The 19001-nt window shown below is 40.2% G+C and overlaps 2 protein-coding genes across 3 annotated transcripts; one reads left to right on the top strand and one right to left on the bottom strand.

Annotated features, from left to right (window-relative positions):
* Positions 1-276: 276 nt before the first annotated feature.
* LOC116604300 lies at positions 277-11491 on the bottom strand. 2 transcript variants are annotated; one of them, XM_048724211.1, is made up of 14 exons: positions 11341-11491; positions 9819-10125; positions 8849-8923; positions 7805-8059; positions 7399-7650; positions 6529-6752; positions 5903-6129; positions 5163-5266; positions 4466-4603; positions 3958-4068; positions 3427-3584; positions 2906-3104; positions 900-1046; positions 277-834 (listed from the first exon to the last, which is right to left on the bottom strand). In XM_048724211.1, the coding sequence occupies exons 2-14, from the start codon at positions 10104-10106 to the stop codon at positions 652-654; spliced, it is 2361 nt and encodes a 786-aa protein (XP_048580168.1). In that variant the 5' UTR covers positions 10107-10125; positions 11341-11491; the 3' UTR covers positions 277-651. The 2 variants fall into 2 exon arrangements, with proteins under 2 accessions (XP_048580168.1, XP_048580169.1); XM_048724212.1 differs by lacking the exon at positions 11341-11491 and adding an exon at positions 11159-11310.
* Positions 11492-11851: 360 nt separating this feature from the next.
* On the top strand, positions 11852-17900 carry LOC5521132 (G patch domain-containing protein 2). Its single transcript, XM_001640882.3, has 8 exons — positions 11852-13006; positions 13705-13745; positions 13811-13884; positions 14057-14096; positions 14725-14807; positions 15666-15728; positions 15806-15867; positions 16543-17900. The coding sequence occupies exons 1-8, from the start codon at positions 11977-11979 to the stop codon at positions 16725-16727; spliced, it is 1578 nt and encodes a 525-aa protein (XP_001640932.2). The 5' UTR covers positions 11852-11976; the 3' UTR covers positions 16728-17900.
* The last annotated feature ends 1101 nt before the right edge of the window (positions 17901-19001 follow it).

Here is a 19001-nt window from a genome sequence, read left to right as displayed (position 1 = left end):
CAACGCTATTTCATTCGCTGGATAAGGATTTTATCCGGCTAACCGTAGCGCCTATCCGGCGGATAATTTATTCAGGCTTTGTGCAAACGTCCCCTGATCTATTCATTAATCTGGTTGTTTATTCATGGTTATTTTGCGTTCGACATTTTGTGGAATGTCGCCTTTCAAAAGAATCTAAATTATGGAGCAGGGGTAGGGGGGTGCGATTGAAAATGAGGGGGGGGGGAGGGGGCGGAGAGGGATGCGCCACCTGTTCAATTCAAAACACCGCAACTGTAAGGTAACTGATTGTTTATATAATTTAATTCATTTTGAATGGGTACAATATTCATTTCTGCTTATCAAATACGCCTGCGTTATGATAAATATAGAAAAATGTAATAGTATTTCCTAGGTTGTGCAATTGATTATAATTTCATGGAATTTGTTGCCCTAAGAACTGCTTAATAACAAATGTTTCCTCAGAGTATTCTTGTTCGGCCGCGAATGGTGCGCCTATAAATGCTTCTGGTCTCCGAGCATTTCCTATGCCTCTTAACGACAAAAGGATCGGGTATGTTTGTGTAGGGGGGTAGGTGATGGTCGGAGTGAGGGTCGGGGTTGAGTTGACCTGTGGGTTTGGGGTCAGCACATGAGCGATAGCGCTGATATTCATGTGTCTACATTAAAGACTTGTTTACAGGCCATCAGCGCGTCCATGGCATTAGGCGCGATCCTGAGATCTTCGAGTTTCATGTCGAAAAACTCGTAGCTGTAGCCTTTGTAAGTAACCCATTTGCCGTCTTCTTCGCCTTTTGTATGATGGCCATCGTAAACCGTAACTCCAGATGCATCCTGGTAACAAAGATGTATTGAAAAATTAAGTTAAAAAAAAGTTTAAAATCAAATCACACGCATACCTTGCGGACATTCGTGATGATCCCTTCGTGAAAGCGCCCCCCGCCTGCATTGTTTCCCACAGTGCCGGCATAACTTCCTTGAGGGAAAAACACGATGGAGTCCACTCCAATCTGGTCCGGCGTAGGAACCTCATCCTTACCTACATACTATAAACACACATCGCCCAGTTCAGTACATACATAATTACATACTATCTACATACTATAAACACACATCGCCCAGTTCAGTAGATACATAATTACATACTATCTACATACTATAAACACACATCGCCCAGTTCAGTACATACATAATTACATACTATCTACATACTATAAACACACATCGACCAGATCAGTAGATACATAATTACATACTATAAACACACATCGCCCAGTTCAGTAGATACATAATTACATACTATCTACATACTATAAACACACATCGCCCAGATCAGTAGATACATAATTACATACTATCTACATACTATAAACACACATCGCCCAGTTCAGTAGATACATAATTACATACTATCTACATACTATAAACACACATCGCCCAGTTCAGTAGATACATAATTACATACTATCTACATACTATAAACACACATCGCCCAGTTCAGTAGATACATAATTACATGCTATCTACATACTATAAACACACATCGCCCAGATCAGTAGATACATAATTACATACTATCTACACACTATAAACACACATCGCTTAGTTCAGTAGATACATAATTACATACTATCTACATACTATAAACACACATCGCCCAGTTCAATAGATACATAATTACATACTAAAATGATGGTTGAAGGCTTTCATAGAGAGTGCTCAATACTCGAAAGTAGAGCGGTGTATAGTGTTGGTTTGAGAAAAATACAAACTACATAGGTTTCCCTACAGGTCTGTTTCGTGGTTGCCCACTCATCATCCCCTGATGAGTGGGCAACCACGAAACAGACCTGTAGGGAAACCTATGTAGTTTGTATTTTTCTCAAACCAACACTAATTACATACTATCTACATACTATAAACACACATCGCCCAGTTCAGTAGATACATAATTACATACTATATACATACTTTAAACACACATCGCCCAGTTCAATAGATACATAATTACATACTATCTGCATTCTATAAACACACATCGCCCAGTTCAGTAGATACATAATTACATACTATCTACATACTATAAACACACATCGCCCAGTTCAGTAGATACATAATTACATACTATCTACATAATATAAACACACATCGCCCAGTTCAGTAGATACATAATTACATACTATCTACATAATATAAACACACATCGCCCAGTTCAGTAGATACATAATTACATGCTATCTACATACTATAAACACACATCGCCCAGTTCAGTAGATACATAATTACATACTATCTACATACTATAAACACACATCGCCCAGTTCAGTAGATACATAATTACATACTATCTACATGCTATAAACACACATCGCCCAGTTCAGTAGATACATAATTACATACTATCTACATACTATAAACACACATCGCCCAGTTAAGTAGATACATAATTACCTACTATCTACATACTATAAACACACATCGCCCAGTTAAGTAGATACATAATTACATACTATCTACATACTATAAACACACATCGCCCAGTTCAATAGATATATAATTACATACTATCTACATACTATAAACACACATCGCCCAGTTCAATAGATACATAATTACATACTATAAACACACATCGCCCAGTTCAGTAGATACATAATTACATACTATCTACATACTATAAACACACATTCCCAGTTCAGTAGTAGCATTCTATGTGCAGACTCGCTCGGATGACCATAAAACAATAAAAGACTTTACGAACTACTTCGCGGTACCACCCAACAGGGTTTAAAAACGGCGCCAGCTTTGTTGAATGTTTTAGGCAGCAGGTTCCGGTCGATTGCATCCGATTCACTGCCTCACTGATTTGTAGCACTGAATCACGATTATGCAACAACAGGCTTACGTTATAAGACTGGACCCTTCCCGATGGGTCACCGTCGTCCCAGTCCACTGTGTATTCCATGGTCTCACGGTTAAATGTTACAACAGTAGCGTAGTAGTACGCCCATTGTTGATGATGGCAGACCACGTGATCTCCAATAACTGGCGCTTTGTAGGTTGTCTCTTGCTCTTTCAGACCGAGCAAAGACTTGACGTGATCGCTGCGAATAAATAACATCAAATCCATACAAAACTAAAGTACAAGCCATTCATTAGGATCTGACCCTAATATTGTACTCGATTCGCTAAGTCCTGACTTTACTAAAGTAAGGTGACTCTCACAGGCAATGTACTCAATGCTGCTCGACGTCATAACTAACTTAGGGTCAACATAAGCAAGCTTACTCGAATGTTCTAGGTTGTTCTTACCCTATTTTGTCAAGGGCACCACGGTAGCCTTACTCGAAGGTTCTAGGTTGTTTTTACCCTATTTTGTCAAGGGTACCACGGTAGCATTACTCGAAGGTTCTAGGTTGTTCTTACCCGATTTTGTCAAGGGCACCACGGTAGCCTTCATCAGAGGAGATGCCATGCATGCTGACTGGCTCGGTGTTTTGGCTCGTTACTAGTAACCCGACAACAGTCTGCTGCCATTTCTGTCCCGTGCCCACAATCACTGGTACGATAGGTTTTCGGAGGGACTGAAAAAACATGGTCATTGTTTGCAATGGACCGTGCACTTACGAGAGCAATAGCAGGAGACAAAAGAACAAAAACCAAAGTTCCTGAGACCATGATTAAAGCAATGGCTGATGAAGAAACCGGGTACACAGTGGAAAGATGAAAGATAATGATTATAAGCAATGGCCAATGTCAACGAACCGAAAAGAGTAAATGGCATTTCAGGAGCTCTGTTTGTAACCTCTGTCAATCTTTTGTTTAACAATCGCAGTCTGTCTGAACAATTTACATGATTCATAATGACTCTGGCCATTCGAGACGCATAAAACTTAGCTTATAAGTAGACATGAATTACAAACAACAAGGATAAAAGCAATTGTATTAGATATTTACCTTGAGTGCGAACTGGAACTCCATCCGGCAGTTGTCGCTAGCTGCGTACTCCTCGCTAACAAACACAATTATCACTTTTGCTCTTGCAAGACCTTTAGCAATCTGCTCAAACTAAGAACACAAAGACATAGATGTAAGATATGGCCCGTACAGTTTTCACTACCTAGAAGTCTGTTTTTTTTTTTACCCCCCCCCCCCCCCTTTTTTCCCCATTTTTCCATTATACTGTTATTCACAAATGTATTAATTCAATGATTGTTCCGCTTCGATTACACCCTACCAACTTGTGGGCCTTCTCCTGCACAAGTAAAGCTATTCATGATCAAGTCTGACTTCCAGAATGCAGTTATCAGTGATTAGTATGCTGCTTTACCTGTGAAGCATCTCATACTGGTGGCCCACTGTGTTGCTAGAGTAGTATAAGGCCTCTCACTGTACAGAGCCTTGTCGGCCCCACCCACGTACTGCGGGCTTACAGAAGCGAGCTTGAAATCAAGCCTAGCCTTACCATGCCCATGGAAGAATCGGATTGATTGTTGGTCTGCAGTCTTTCCGTATCCAGCCAAATCACCAGGTTGAGCATCTTGCTAAGGTCTTCTTTGATCTTGCGTGGGTCACTATACTGGTTACCAATCAAGCTAGAAATCTTAACAAAAATGCAAGTCCAATTAACTCGATGTATTTCTTCTCCAGGCGCGTATCCAGGTTCGGATGAGGGCGGGTGCGCAGCCATACGTATCATATGGAAAAAGCACCGTATTTTAAGATTCCTTTATAATAAATGACCCATTTTTTCGCGGCCAAGAGGGGGGGGGGGGGGGGCGCAGTACCCGCAGTGCTCGGTACGTATTGGAATTTTCCGTCGTGAGCCATAAAACATTCTGGAAAATTCAAAGCCCCATGAGCTCCACTTTGACCCAGGCAAACGAGGACAGTAAGATATTATTATATATAAATAAAAACGAGCAGTACGGGGATATAAGGTCTGTTAATCAACTTATACAAAAGCGCGCAGCAGCACTGTGGCCGTCTAATAAACGTTTTGATAAAATATTTTACCTTTTAGCGTACAGTGCTTTTTTGTTGCGTTGTGCTGTGCTGTGTGGTATTTTGGTGACCTTCCTATGAATTGTTCTTAGAATTTTTTCTTGGGTCACGGACCAGTTTGGTCTGTGAGGTCACGTGATTTTATAAAGTCCGTTTACCTGTTTAGCTTGGTAAGCAGTGTTAGAATTCCACCAACAGTAGCTGACAAACACGTCTGCAGTCTCCAAGACAGGTGGTAAAGCGCTCACCGTCTGAATGGATGCTTTAAAAGAAAAAAAAGTACAAGTTTAAGTGCTGTAAGTAAATCATTTCCTCTAATAGCCAAATTTCTATCGTGCAATTTTGTGAGGTTTTAAGGATCGAAATTAGAATATGGAGCTCTATGATTACACTGGAAACAAGAAAGATAATTCTTTAGCGAGCTATTCTGCGCACGAGGGCAGGCAAAAGCCTAATTTTAGTGTTTCTGTACCATGCACCACGATATTTTCCCAATGTTTTAGTCTCGTGCCCCCCTCAATGTTTTCTAAATGTTTCTGAACTGTGCCCAACCACAACTCTCCTCAATGTTTCTGTATTGTGTACCCCCAATTTTTTCCTATCCGTATCGTCCCCCCCCCCCCACACACACACACACACTCAAATATTCCAATGCCTGCTACAGCACTGTGGGGAGGGCTCACTATTAACCTTCCAGAGAACACAGGAAGCCCGAACCCTCTCCTTTTTTCCAAAAAGTTCCTTTTTGCTCTTTGTCACAAAATTGTGTGATATCTTAACTTATCAATTAAAAATATAATTCAGAAGTTTTACATTAAACTTTAGCTTCATCTGTCTAATTTTGTACAGTTTCAAATGTGACATATCGAAAATATGACCACAGAAACAAGGCCTTTACCTGCATCTGGCTCGTCAACCTTGACACTTCTTTTGACGGCTTTAAGCAGCTCTTGCATCTTCACGTCCTGAATGGACTTATCCTTAAAATGGATATACAGCTCTCCTGCGATCAGCAACCCGACAACAGACATCATCCAATCAAACGAATTTCCAATTACTACCGGAACCACGGGCTTCTTTGCAGTTTTCTTGGCGTACTGGAACTCCTGACGACATATCTCATCGCTGTGAAAATATTTAAAAATCACCAATCAAGGTTTTTTTTCCAACAATGGCTTATCTCGTGAAAAATCCTTATCAAGTTCTTTCCCTCCAAGTATTTTTCCTATACCTCTCTTTGTGTACATAACAAGGGTGCTTTCACCACAGTTATACTTACCCTGGATACCAGACTTCTCTCGTCCAGTGACGCTCGCTTCGCTCGTCACGGCATTTTGGTGAGCGTCACTGGACAATAGAAGTCTGGAGAATGACCCTTTTTCAAATAACCTTGGTTTTGTTCAAACAGCGCACTCATAAGTGATGCTACACTTTCTAGTAATGGTGTTCATTCAAAAGATATTAGTTTTCCCGCAGCCATTGCGGAAAATACCCTGTTGAGTGCATCTACCTTGGCATACTTACCTTGCGTACTCGTCGCTAAGAAAGGCAACGAATACTTTGGCGCTGTTGATCATTTTCACAGTGTCCATCAAATTGCTGTGGTTATCTTCCTTGTTCACCTGAATTCCTTTCTGAAGTAGTTCCTGTCGGATGTCTCTGGGGTCGCAAAGGTGAGCTACGGCCTCCTCATAGGTGGGTGGTAAGTCAGGGATCTCTTTATTACGGACGGCGTTCACGCTATTAGCCTGTGGGCAAGATAAAAATGCGAAAAATTACTACTCTAGCTTATACAAGGGCGTATCCATGCACATCCTACTTGCCGTATGGGCGCATACATACACGACCTATTTGTGTATATGGGCGCATACATACACGCCCTATTTGTGTATATGGGCGCATTCATAACGACCTATTACTCCGTATATTGGCGCATACATACATGACCTATTTGTGTATATGGGCGTATACTATTTAATTTAATGTACGATTTATCGTAGGGTTTAGCGCACGGTAGTTAGCGCACGATTCTTAGCCCGTCTAATTTAGAGCTTGGCAATTAGCAAGCGAAGCGTTGCCCACGGTAATTAGCGAGCGATACGAAGCGCACGGGATAAGCGCACTTTACTTAGCCCATGTATTTGGGGAAAACGGTACCATTGTTAAAGGCATTGACGGTTTAGAGTCGTCATCGGTCTCTAGTCAAACTATATGTTGCTCCACCATCTAATACAAAGTGACTTATACGGTATACACATCTATTTGGCTAGGACCGACTTTTTCGTTTTGTGTACTCATTGCAAAGAGCGAGTCACGCTTCTCCCAGTTCTGTTGTCATAACAATGTCTGACGTAATCTTTAACGACGACTGGAGCACTATTTGCAAGAACCTACCTTGGCGTATGATATAAACACGTCACATGGGTTAATGACGTCACCGGCTCGTGATGGAGGGTCACTTTCTTCCTCTGCAGATAATAGATCCAGTACGTTTGGTGCTATGCGGAGCTGATGTCGCTTTAAGTCATCAAACTTTGGATCATAGCCTTTGTAGGTGACCCACTTGCCATCGTTTTTGCCTTTCGTGTGTTCGCCGTCATAGAGTTTCTCCCCATCCGGACCGTGAGTTACGTCCGTAATACGACCCTGAAAAATCATTTATCCACTTAACGCAAAAAAAAAAGTTGCTAGCAGTTAACAAGTTTTACCTTACATGATTTAATATCGAAATGATTAAATATTACAAGCTGCCATAAAGTTTCTTACAAATCAACGCTAAAGGGTCTATCTCCAGCATTACCTGATGCCACCGCTGACCACCAAGTCGGACGCCTTCCTTCCCCTTATATGCTCCTTGGGGAAACAGGACTATAGAGCCTACCGCGATCTCGTCATCATCCGGGACCCTGTCAAGAGCCAGGTTATAGTAATCGATTACCCGGCCCGAAGGATCCTGGTCGTCCCACTCGATAGTGAACTTGAGCGTGTTGGGGTCAAAGCTGACGATGGTCGCTGTGAAGTACTGCCACATGCTCACAGACCACATGGCCAACACCTAGATACACAAGGATAAGAAAGCACCCAAGACACAAAATAAGTACAATTTAGACCATTTGCAGACGGTAGATACATTTCAGTCATTGAAAACTTTTATTAAAATCTAAGATGGCGGCCGGATGATCTGAGGAATCACAACATCAAGTAAAAATACTGTAAGCATCATTCTTGGAACGAAAAAAGGTACTATTATGAACAACACCTACATGTCAGTAGTTAAGTAAGAAGTAACAAGTCTAGCACACCTAGACACACGAAAAAAGTAAATTATAAGCAGCGCCTATACGATTAAAAAAGCGGCCACAAACACGGGACAAAGACACGGCATGCTGATGAGCCCTAATAAGGGCGAAACAGCTGTCCATGGTTTCCGAAGTGCTGAATAACGTGTGCGCATGCGCGTGTTCTGGGAAAAACAAACACAATCGTAGTGTTCGAGTTAAGGTACGAAAGGCTGACCCCAGTCGATGTTTTGACCATACTGTACAAAAGATGACAGATTTGTTTGATAATGAGAGAGTCATAAAGGAAATTATAGCCTAATGTTTGGACTAGTTTTCAAAGCATTCGCCAAAATGTGACATTTCGCTGGTAAAACGCCGCCATTTCAAAACAAAAAGGGCTGGTTTAACCGCGCGGTACTGGAACTAGTCTTGCGTTTTTCAGCACTGCTCACTGGTATTTTATTTAAAAATAGGCTGTGCTAGCGTTCCGTCTTGGTCCGACTAGTACCGATGTGTGTATAGCTAGTGTTCGCAAAATCAGTGCAATTACTTTTAGCACTCACATGGTCGCCAACTTTAGGCAAGTTCTTGGATTCTTTTTGTAGACCTTTAACGGGAGATCGGTTTTGTGGAACAACCTAAATCAGAACATAAACAAATGCTAAAAGTTTGCAACAAACTCGGTATTTTAATATATACTGTAACTCTAGTATACACTATCATGAAATAGTATCGGGAATCACGCAACCGCGAATCACTGGATCACGAATTCTTAGACACGGGGCAGAGGAGCGGTCCCAGAAGCTGGTGCGGGGAAAGTAACATTCATCTGATGTTTACGGGGCTTGTGACGCTGTTAAACCCCCCGGTTCATGGGGGGCTTGTGACGCTGTTAAACCCCCCGGTTCATGGGGGGCTTGTGACGCCGTTAAACCCCCCCGGTTCATGGGGGCTTGTGACGCTGTTAAACCGCCCGGTTCATGGGGGGCTTGTGACGCTGTTAAACCCCCCGGTTCATGGGGGGCTTGTGACGCCGTTAAACCCCCCGGTTCATGGGGGGCTTGTGACGCTGTTAAACCCCCCGGTTCATGGGGGGCTTGTGACGCTGTTAAATCCCCCGGTTCATGGGGGGCTTGTGACGCTGTTAAACCCCCCGGTTCATGGGGGGCTTGTGACGCTGTTAAACCCCCCGGTTCATGGGGGGCTTGTGACGCTTTTAAACCCCCCGGTTCATGGCCGCGGGGTTTTCCGATCCCCCTCTTTTTTCTTTAAGCGGTGCGGCCTCCCCCTCCTCCCAGTGCCCTCCCCCTCCGCGGTGCCTAAGAATAACTCCGCTTACCTACAGACGCAACTTACGGTAAAGCATTAATTCAACACCCTTTCCCGGCCTGTTGAGGGCTTCTGTTAAATCCCCGCCCCCCGGTGGACTACAGGTGTTAAATATGTGTTAAACCCCCCGCGTGACCGCGTTACTTCCCCGGTATGTCCCGGGGGTCGGGGGGGGGGCGGGCTGTCAATTGACTGGTGCATTACCTTAGAAGGAGACCCCATTGTCATTAATTCTTTCCTCAGATTACTGTTTTCAAGTTTCAATGCTTCAAGTTCCTTAGAAAGTTGTTCGACTTCTAATGATGTGTCAAGTCGCACGTTCTCCTCTTCTACAATTCCTGCACTCTCGCGTAAAAACGCATTTTCGCTCCTCAACTTCTTGATCTCTTCTTCTTTGGTTTCCTGATGTTTTTTGAGCTCCTCTATTTCCTGGATGAGCTGAATCGATTCTTTGGAAGATATTGTCCCACTTGAACTAGGGGCACAACCCATGCCGACCAACTACAGGGGACTAAAAGCAAAAGTAGATCAGGATTAGTATCCATCATTCAGATCGTAAAAAGCACCAAAGAAGGCTCATCCAACTCGAAAACGGTCCAAAACTTATACGCACTAGACCAGGGTTCTGTCATTTTACAGTACCACAAGTGTGAATAGGAATTAGGTAAATTAAAAGAAATTAAAAGATAGAGGCGGGCATTATTTTTAACGTGTTCTACGTACGAGCTGTTCTAGAACTGTAGAAGGAAAAGTTCATGAAGCATGACGTTAGTACTGCGCAGTGTCTACTTGCACGGCTTCCGGTAAAGGAGGGAAAAAACTAGCTGCACGGCTGTCTCCAGTTTTCTCGATTTCTTGCCTAAACAACACTTCCACGATTATTAAGAACAGCCAAGCGACGATTTTTAGCCTGAAAAGCTATGCAACAAGCGGCCCGCAAATACTCGGCAAAGTATGAACGAAGCGTGGAGTTCGACATTTCATGCATCGTTCATTATGTGCCGAGCACTCGCATGTCGCCTTTTGCGAATTTTTTCAAGCTCGAAGCCATCGTTTGACGGTTCTAAATAACGGTGGGAGGTTTTTAAATTCAAAACTTTTCATTTTGGCTTAATGGCAAAAAGAAAAAAGGGAAGTACATCTACCTTTTTTCTCCTTGCACAGCTGTTATGGCGAAAACGAGGTGTCGAACTCCACGCTTCGTTCATACTGTGCCGAGCATTTGCAGGTCACTCAATGCACAAGTTTTCAAGCTAAAAAAAACATCTCTTGGCTGTTCTTAATAATCGTGGAAGTGTTTCAAAGCCAGAAACTTGTTATTTAGGCTAAAAATCGAGAAAATGGGAGACAGCCGTGCAGCTAGTTTTTTTTTTCCTTTTTTACCGAAAGCCGTGCAAGTAGACACAGCGTTAATCGTAAATGCAAAATTTAGTGCAATTTAAATTGCAAAATGTGTGGGCAATTTAAAACTGAACTATCAAACTATAGTCAGAAACTTTTTTTGCTATTTCACTTTCAGCTCAGATTAGTAGATACTTATTTACCTTATAATTGACATATCTCATTATCTCACGATATGATGTTATTTCTCGTCACGATTGCTTCTATCGTGCAACTCGCGTGATTCGTATTCATCTAGATAATTTATTTAGATCTCTAAAGAGCCGGCGAACTAGTCTCATCGTGAAAAAGTGGCGTTAGGAACTTGGATATACGATATACTTACGGTTTGCTAAATCCTCTGTGCTACTTTAAGTCTGACCTGTTGGTTAACACCAGGCCTGGGTTAATATTGATATTAGCATTGCGTTGTCACGCCAACTAGAAAATACCACGACGAATAGTTATCGACTGATGGCACCCTAGGGGGTTCATTCAAGGTTTTTGTTGACAACATCTCATCTGTCGGTCACGGGTTTGAACTTATGTGCGTCACGACATCGCACTTTGACACAAATTACAATGTTATGAAGCACAAAGTGTAATGTTGCGTTGTCAACATCACGATCACGCACGACACCACCATAACGACAGAACGTACTAAAACAACATAGACCTATTTACTTTAAAATCTCTGAGCGGTAGTATTTTTTTAAATATTTATTTTTAAAAGACTTGGCACAAAAAGTTAAATCCACAACAGTTTTCACATTAAATGACAATTCATGAATAAATTGAAGCACTAACTAGCTGATAGACGACGAGTTATCGACTGCAATAACCAAACTGTCACGATACGACAGCCAATCGACTTATGATGTCGTCATCTAACAACATGGCGGACGAAAAGTATCCGTTCGCTAATTGTTTTTCGAGTTTTTAGCTTTTTATCGCGTTTTAGCCTACTGAATGAAACTTTAAAATGGACGAACTTGTAGTCGATCTAACCCTTGCACTAGAACGGACCGATGATCCGCAATCTTCGAACTCGGACGCCACGATAGGGCGAAAGGATTCGCCTTCCTCTACTCCGGTTCGAAAAGCTATCAAAAAGAGAAGGGGAAGAAAACGCAGATCAGATTTCCCGTTAACCAAAGATTTGTCAATGCTTAGCGAGGGGAGTAATGATTCGATCGACGAGGCATTGAAAGACTATATCGAAAATATTACCATGATGCAGAGCGATTCTGATGAGGACAGTGCTTTTGCGAACTCTAAACGTCTTTCGATGTTATATCGATATCAAATGATGGAGCCCTATCCCTTACCAGAGCGTCCAGAAAGCGATTCATTCGCAGAGAATGCGGGTGGCAGAAGACGGTCTAAAAGAAACAAAAAGTTAAAGAGGACTCCACAGTCTTTGAATTACACCGGAGTACAATTTCAAAGTTCTCCTGAACTGAGTAGTCAGTATAACCACCATGGGAACATAAAGATATCTCATGGACATACGAAATCTCTCAAAAGAAAACATTCCTGTAAATTATCCTCTGCTGAGAGGCAGTCGATGTGTGATGATGGTGGCCAGGTGTACTACTATGACACTGGGAGACATAGTAGCAGCACCTCTGAACCAATGGAGGTGGGATCATTCCCTAGGCATGGTAAACATTTCAAAATCCTTGGGGCTGACCATGGAAGTACTGATTACATGGGTGAAAATGGTGCAATCTGGCTTCCAGGGAGACATAATAAGGATGACATGATGCTGAACCTTGGCTCAGATAGTGATGCTTCTAGTGATGTTGAGAGCGAGGGGTTCTTTACTAACGATGAGGGCAGATTAGCAGATGACGAACAAGAAGAAAGCTCTTATGAGCATGAGATCCCCTTAGACCCCTGGTGGGAACAGGACTGCAAGGAAATGGAAGAGGATGAGAAATTCAACAACATATTGAATGGAGTAATGGATGAGTATGGCATTCCGGAGACCAACGGGACTAGATCATTCGGTAATAGATCATTGTATTTTTATTGTCCTGTACTGTAATGTATATACAATAGATGCTTACAAACAGTAAAGTACTCAGTATCATAAGTATAACTGCAAGCTGGTTAAATTTCTTGAGATTTTCTTATACAGTTAGGTTTTATCTTTTAAACACAGTCTCCTAGTTTTTGAGCTTTTGGGTTTGGTACTGTATATCTACAATACTATAACTTGGGTCAAAACTTTACCTCAAGGGCTGATCTTTAGCTGCAATTTTTATTTCCTTTAACTCTAGAAGTTAAGATAAAAAGTGTGTGTGTGTTTTTTTACAATTGATTTGCTTTGATTTTCTTATTTCTGCACATGCTCAAGTAATTACTGGTAGATGCCTGGATATATTAATGACATTAAATATCAAAGTACTGGTAATGTATACAAGTGCAGCAGAATAAGTCAAGGAACATCAACTCTTCAACATAGAAATCCCCCAGACTTTAGCTATGTCTCCTGGATCTAGTTCAGACTCTTCAAGTTTTTTTAAGCATTTTATTGTGGAGTTTCCTAGACTTAACCCCAAAATATTTAAAGAACTAACAATGTCTTTGCTGTTAAAGTTGCCCAAGAGAAAATGTTAAAAAAAATCTGAGATGAGAAGTAATTACATTGCAAGATATTCAGTCTTAATAAATCCTAATAAAATATAATATTGTTCTCCTGCAGGGTTTCAGGCACGGTTGAATATGATGTCAATGTATGGAAAGGTAAATAACTAAGTGTATATGTTGTCTGAGTTAGAATTTTTTTTTAATCCTAATCTTTTCCATAGGATAATCTTAAACCAATGCTTATTGAGGCAAATAAGAAAATAAGCAAGTTCATCCAGGATTCTTCTAAAACAGAGTAAGTTGCCTGAACTAGTAATGACAAATATTGATGATCATATGAATTATTTTTGTATGGTATAATAAATAACAATACAGTTACACATACAAGTGTTGCAGTTTAGTCAGCACCATTTGTTGTAATGCTTAAATAATAATCAAACTTTATTTGTTTTCTTTATTTTCTAAAGGCTGTACCTGCCTCTAAATTCAAGAGCAGAGCAACACCAGGTCTGCAACAAATTCCCCTACTAGCAGAGCTTTTTTCTTGTTATTTTCTATATGTCATGTCTCTGTTGTTTTGCATAATTGTTTGTTTGTGTCCTCAGGAGAACCTCTGCTGCTATAACAGGGTTCAAAATAACTTTTTTAAATCTGCTAGATTTTGCTGGCTTTCTGGATTTTAGTGGTGAAAAAAAGCCTGCATTTCCAAATTATGAAAGGGAAATACAGAAAAAAAAGAGCCGACAAAGACCAGAAAACAGCAGCTGGCCGCTATTTTGAACCCTGTATTGAATCCTGTTGAGCTTGCACATTACTAGTTCCTTCCAAGATTTTTTATGTAGTCACACATGGTAAAACCAGTTGAGATCTGGTCAGAACCAGCAGGAAATTTCAAACAAAATCATTGCATTGTGGTTGCTGCCAAAAAAAATAAAGAGCATGCTCAAGGGTTTTTACATGAACAAAAACAAACCAATTATGTGAAGGAATAGAGATGCAACAATGATAAATGAACTGATAGAACAAACAGGAAAAAAAGCTCTGCTATCAGGGTAGCAATAAATTGTTTTTTTTTAACTAGCTGGTTAATTATTTAACTGGTGCACTTGTATGACAACATTTTGTGTTCGTATAGATACGAAAGCTGGCTTCCCTTTATTCTCTTCACTGCCTAACAGAGAATTCTACTAGAGACCAAGTTGTGCTCATCAAAACCAAGTAAGAATCGATCGTCGGTATTCCAAGGGCATGGGTATACTAGGAGGCCCTAGGCAGAGATGCTGAGTAAGACTTGATAATATTAAAAGAGTTGGCCAAGGGAATGGGTAGGTTATGGGCAGAGATGCTGAGTAAGACTTGATAATATTAAAAGAGTTGGCCAAGGGAATGGGTAGGTTATGGGCAGAGATTCTAAAGAAGACTTGATATATTAAAAGGGTTGGCCAAGGGAATCGGTAGGCCATGGGCAGAGATGCCGAGTAAGACTTGGTAATATTAAAAGGGTTGGCCAAGGCTATGGGTGTAGGCCATTGGCAGAGATGCTGAGTAAGACTTGATATATTAAAAGGGTTGGCCAAGGCTATGGGTGTAGGCCATTGGCAGAGATGCTGAGTAAGACTTGATATATTAAAAGGGTTGGCCAAGGCTATGGGTAGGCCCTGGGCAGAGATGCAGAGTAAGACTTGGTAATATTAAAAGGGTTGGCCAAGGGAATCGGTAGGCCATGGGCAGAGATGCTGAGTAAGACTTGATATATTAAAAGGGTTGGCCAAGGGAATGGGTAGGCCCTGGGCAGAGATGCAGAGTAAGACTTGGTAATATTAAAAGGGTTGGCCAAGGCTATGGGTGTAGGCCATTGGCAGAGTTACATACCAAGTAAGACTCGGTAGTATGATGAGGGTAGGGAATCACCACCACATAGCCATAGTCAGCCATAGTTAAAACATTTTGATGGGGCTTTTTGCAACCCTTAATTGGGCATCTTCTTCTGTAATTATTGCATTTTCTTTGTATTGGCTTACAGAACTATAAAACATGGCAAATCTCATACAATTCTATTTTATTGTATATCAACAGAAACACAAGTAGGCCCGACAAGATTGCTATAAACCGCCTTTTTGGCAAGCAGAGAAAGAACAGGTGAATAGTGTTTTTCAACTACTGTGCAGTCTACTGTCAGTATGATTTAACTTTTTATTGGAAAAAATGCTCAACAGGAAAAAAGTCAGTCCATCATCCAAAGTCAAAAAAGCTAGAAAAACGCTACCAGCCTCTGAAGGTATGCAATACTTTGCTATGAATGTCATTGCAATACTAAGCGGATATGTACCTCTGGGTGCTAAGAAAGGTGTCTGAGTTATGTTTGTAAACTAGTTTCTTTTGATATCAAGGACAAGATTGAAAATGCTGCTTACAAGATTTAGGGGATGGCCCCGAAAATCATTAAGAATTGTGCCAGCACACTTTAACACTACTTTATAACTTATCGGTTGCTTTTCTTTTCTGTTATGTTCTCGACCTATAGTTAATAAAATTTTAAACATATTTAAGTAATATTAGTAGTTTATAGTCAAATAAAATTTTTAACTTATAGTAGTATAAATCTTTATTTAGCTCTATTATATAAATTATATTATATAAATCTTTATTTAGCTCTATTATTTTTATATAGCCACTACCACTACTAAGAGGTTCATCTGACTGGAGGGATCCAGAATAAAGCATGGAGTTGGATTGTCTATCTTCCAATAACCATGCAAAACTGATCTAATGTACAGTACACAACTAGAAATATCACAACTGCCACACACACACAACAGCCACACACTGGCGCTACAAACTTATTGTATGCACAATACAACAGCATTTATGCAGTGACCCCCCTTGGAGAAAGAAAACCCTTGGCCCACCTCTGTGATGTATGTATATAAAAATATTAGTGTTTTCCCTTTAGTTGCTGTAGCCCAAGCAACATTGCCAATACCAGAGCACAACATTGGTAACCAGATGCTCCGTGAAATGGGTTGGGTACCAGGCAAAGGACTTGGACCGAATCAGAGTGGAAGGGTCGACCCAGTCAAAGCCACTATGAGACCAAAAGGACTGGGGCTAGGACACACATGGCCCTCATCTAAATGAAATCCACAGAGCTACAGAATTTACGTTCTATGATGTACATAGCATATATCATTCCAATGACGGTTTTACTCTGAATATAATTCTGTTTTTAAATGGCAAATTGTAGTACTTTTATTACATGGAAGTTCAGAGCTACAAAATTAACGTTCTATGATGTACATAGCATATATCATTCCAATGACGGTTTTACTCTGAATATATTTCTATTTTAATGGCAAATTGTCGTACTTTTATTAGATGGAAGTTCTTGTAAAATTAGAAAGGCAAATACTATAATTCTGTTGTTTGTAAAAGAATATGAAATGTGTATTTATGGATCATATCATATCTTTCTAGATTTAATTTATTTTTAGCCGGGTTTTGTAACCTAAATCCATAAATGGCTAGTAAAAAATTCTCTTTATCAAAAAGAAAGGAGGCGATAGTGTTGCTTCGGAGGCGATAGTGTTGCTTGCCCGAGTGTAAGTTGAGTGTCAGGTCCTTCTTTCGTGTCTTATGAATTAAACGGCAACCGAAAAAGACTATTTGGAGATGCCACTAAAGCTTACAAATGACAGACCCACGAGGTGCCACAGTAGTCTTGCTTCCAATGATACATTGTTGTGGTTCTCTTGACATAAGAAATACATTTTAAAGTGTATTAAAGGCTAACTATAACTATTCCATCAATAATAAACTTGGTAATGTTTTAACAAAACAAAACAAAAATTTTTCAAAATTTTTTTCTTAATTTAAAATAAAATTGATTACGCTTCGTATCAATCAGAAAGGTTTAAAGCGGTCAAAAAGAAATAAGTATAGGCTAATAAAGAGTTAGATTAATAGGCCGTTAGCCTCATTCGAGGTGATTGGCATATACACCTATTCCAAAATATGTTGTCAGTGCAAATGGCGAATGCCAATTGTCGAATGGCAGTTCTAAGATCGAAAAATACCATGGAACACGTCGAATTTCTACTGAATGCAGGATAATGTGGATAATTTTTGCGATTATAATACTTTTCATCTTTATTCTTACAAATAATTATACCCATAAGCAGTGATTGGTCTTGTAACTGCTATTTGCCAAATGCCATTTGCACTGACAACGTTTATTGAAAATATTTACGGTTAATCTGGCTAAGGCCTGGAAGAATGGCTAGTAAAAAATGTCTTTACCAGACAAAGAAAAAAGTGTCAGGTTTCTTCTTTCGTGTCTTATGAAGTAAATACCGGAAACCCGAAAAGAGCGCATGATAAAAATGCTGTAAAATATTCATCTTGGGGATGAGATTTAAGTTCTCCTGTGATTGGCTAGAAAACAATTGTAGTTAGAGTTTACGTGCTTTTCGAGTGGCCTGAATAGGGAAAAATGAATTGATGTATGATAAAAGAAAGTGTTGAAAATCATTTTGAGTCCTGACAGGTTTTATCGTATACACTTAGCCTTATTGTACTTACCAATTACCTTGATTTGTTAGGGCAGAAAAAAAAAACAGCCTCGAGCAACCATTAACACATTTTGCTGCGTATCAATTTTTCTGGGTGCCGCCCCTTTTGCAACTTGTTTTTTCTTTTTTTGTCTTACATAGAAGTAGAAATCCGCTCCTACTTTCTGTATCAAATTTCTAAAAGCCTCATGGAAAATAAGAAACATGGCACGTGCGATCTTTTTGAGATGCCACTAAAACGTTTACGGATGCCAGACCAACGAGGTGCCATATGCACGATTTAGTAATGCTTCTAATAACTGATACGGTTTCTTGTGTATCAAATGCAAACTATAATTATTTCATCTATAATAAACGAAGGTACTAGGTAATGTTTTAACAAAGCTAAAAAATTAATTTAAATTGATTTAATTGCGCTTTAATTTAATTACGCTTTGTAACAGCCCGAGAGGAGCTTTTACCTGTTTAACTAGACTAATAAAGAATTAGATTAATTGGCCGTTAGTCTCATTTGGGGTGATTGGCATATATAAGAGAGAAACAGCAAATTGATTTGCGCGCTGGTTCAGTTTGCGGTAAATCTCTCCTGGTAGTCAGCTCAGCAAACGTGACGAAGGTACGTACACCAAATAGGTATGGTTTCATCCGAGGCCTAGGACATGAAATGCGCTCAAGTTTTGGGAACGACGCCCCACGTCATGCTAAACAAGAAACACAAAATTGGTCCTATATCTCGTTCGCAGCTGAAGTATAACAATTCATAATAGTAAATTCGAGGACTCTTTTATTGATTGTGTGCCATTTTCCTTCGTCCTTTTAAATTTTTGTAAAAAAAACTGAATTT

Source organism: Nematostella vectensis, chromosome 2 (genome assembly GCF_932526225.1).
Source record: "Nematostella vectensis chromosome 2, jaNemVect1.1, whole genome shotgun sequence".
Taxonomy (NCBI): Eukaryota; Metazoa; Cnidaria; class Anthozoa; order Actiniaria; family Edwardsiidae; genus Nematostella; species Nematostella vectensis.
The sequence above is the reverse complement of the archived record's forward strand: the minus strand, read 5'-3'. Positions and strand labels throughout refer to the sequence as shown.

Coding starts and splice junctions, on each gene's coding strand:
- LOC116604300 (XM_048724211.1), bottom strand. CDS start 10,106: ATGGGTTGTGCCCCTAGTTCAAGTGGGACAATATCTTCCAAAGAATCG. Junction 7,651..7,804: donor GTGGTCAGCGGTGGCATCAG/GTAATGCTGGAG, acceptor ATGATTTTTCAG/GGTCGTATTACGGACGTAAC. Junction 5,267..5,902: donor GGTTGACGAGCCAGATGCAG/GTAAAGGCCTTG, acceptor TTTCTTTTAAAG/CATCCATTCAGACGGTGAGC.
- LOC5521132 (XM_001640882.3), top strand. CDS start 11,977: ATGGACGAACTTGTAGTCGATCTAACCCTTGCACTAGAACGGACCGAT. Junction 13,885..14,056: donor CAGGATTCTTCTAAAACAGA/GTAAGTTGCCTG, acceptor TATTTTCTAAAG/GCTGTACCTGCCTCTAAATT. Junction 15,868..16,542: donor AACGCTACCAGCCTCTGAAG/GTATGCAATACT, acceptor TTTTCCCTTTAG/TTGCTGTAGCCCAAGCAACA.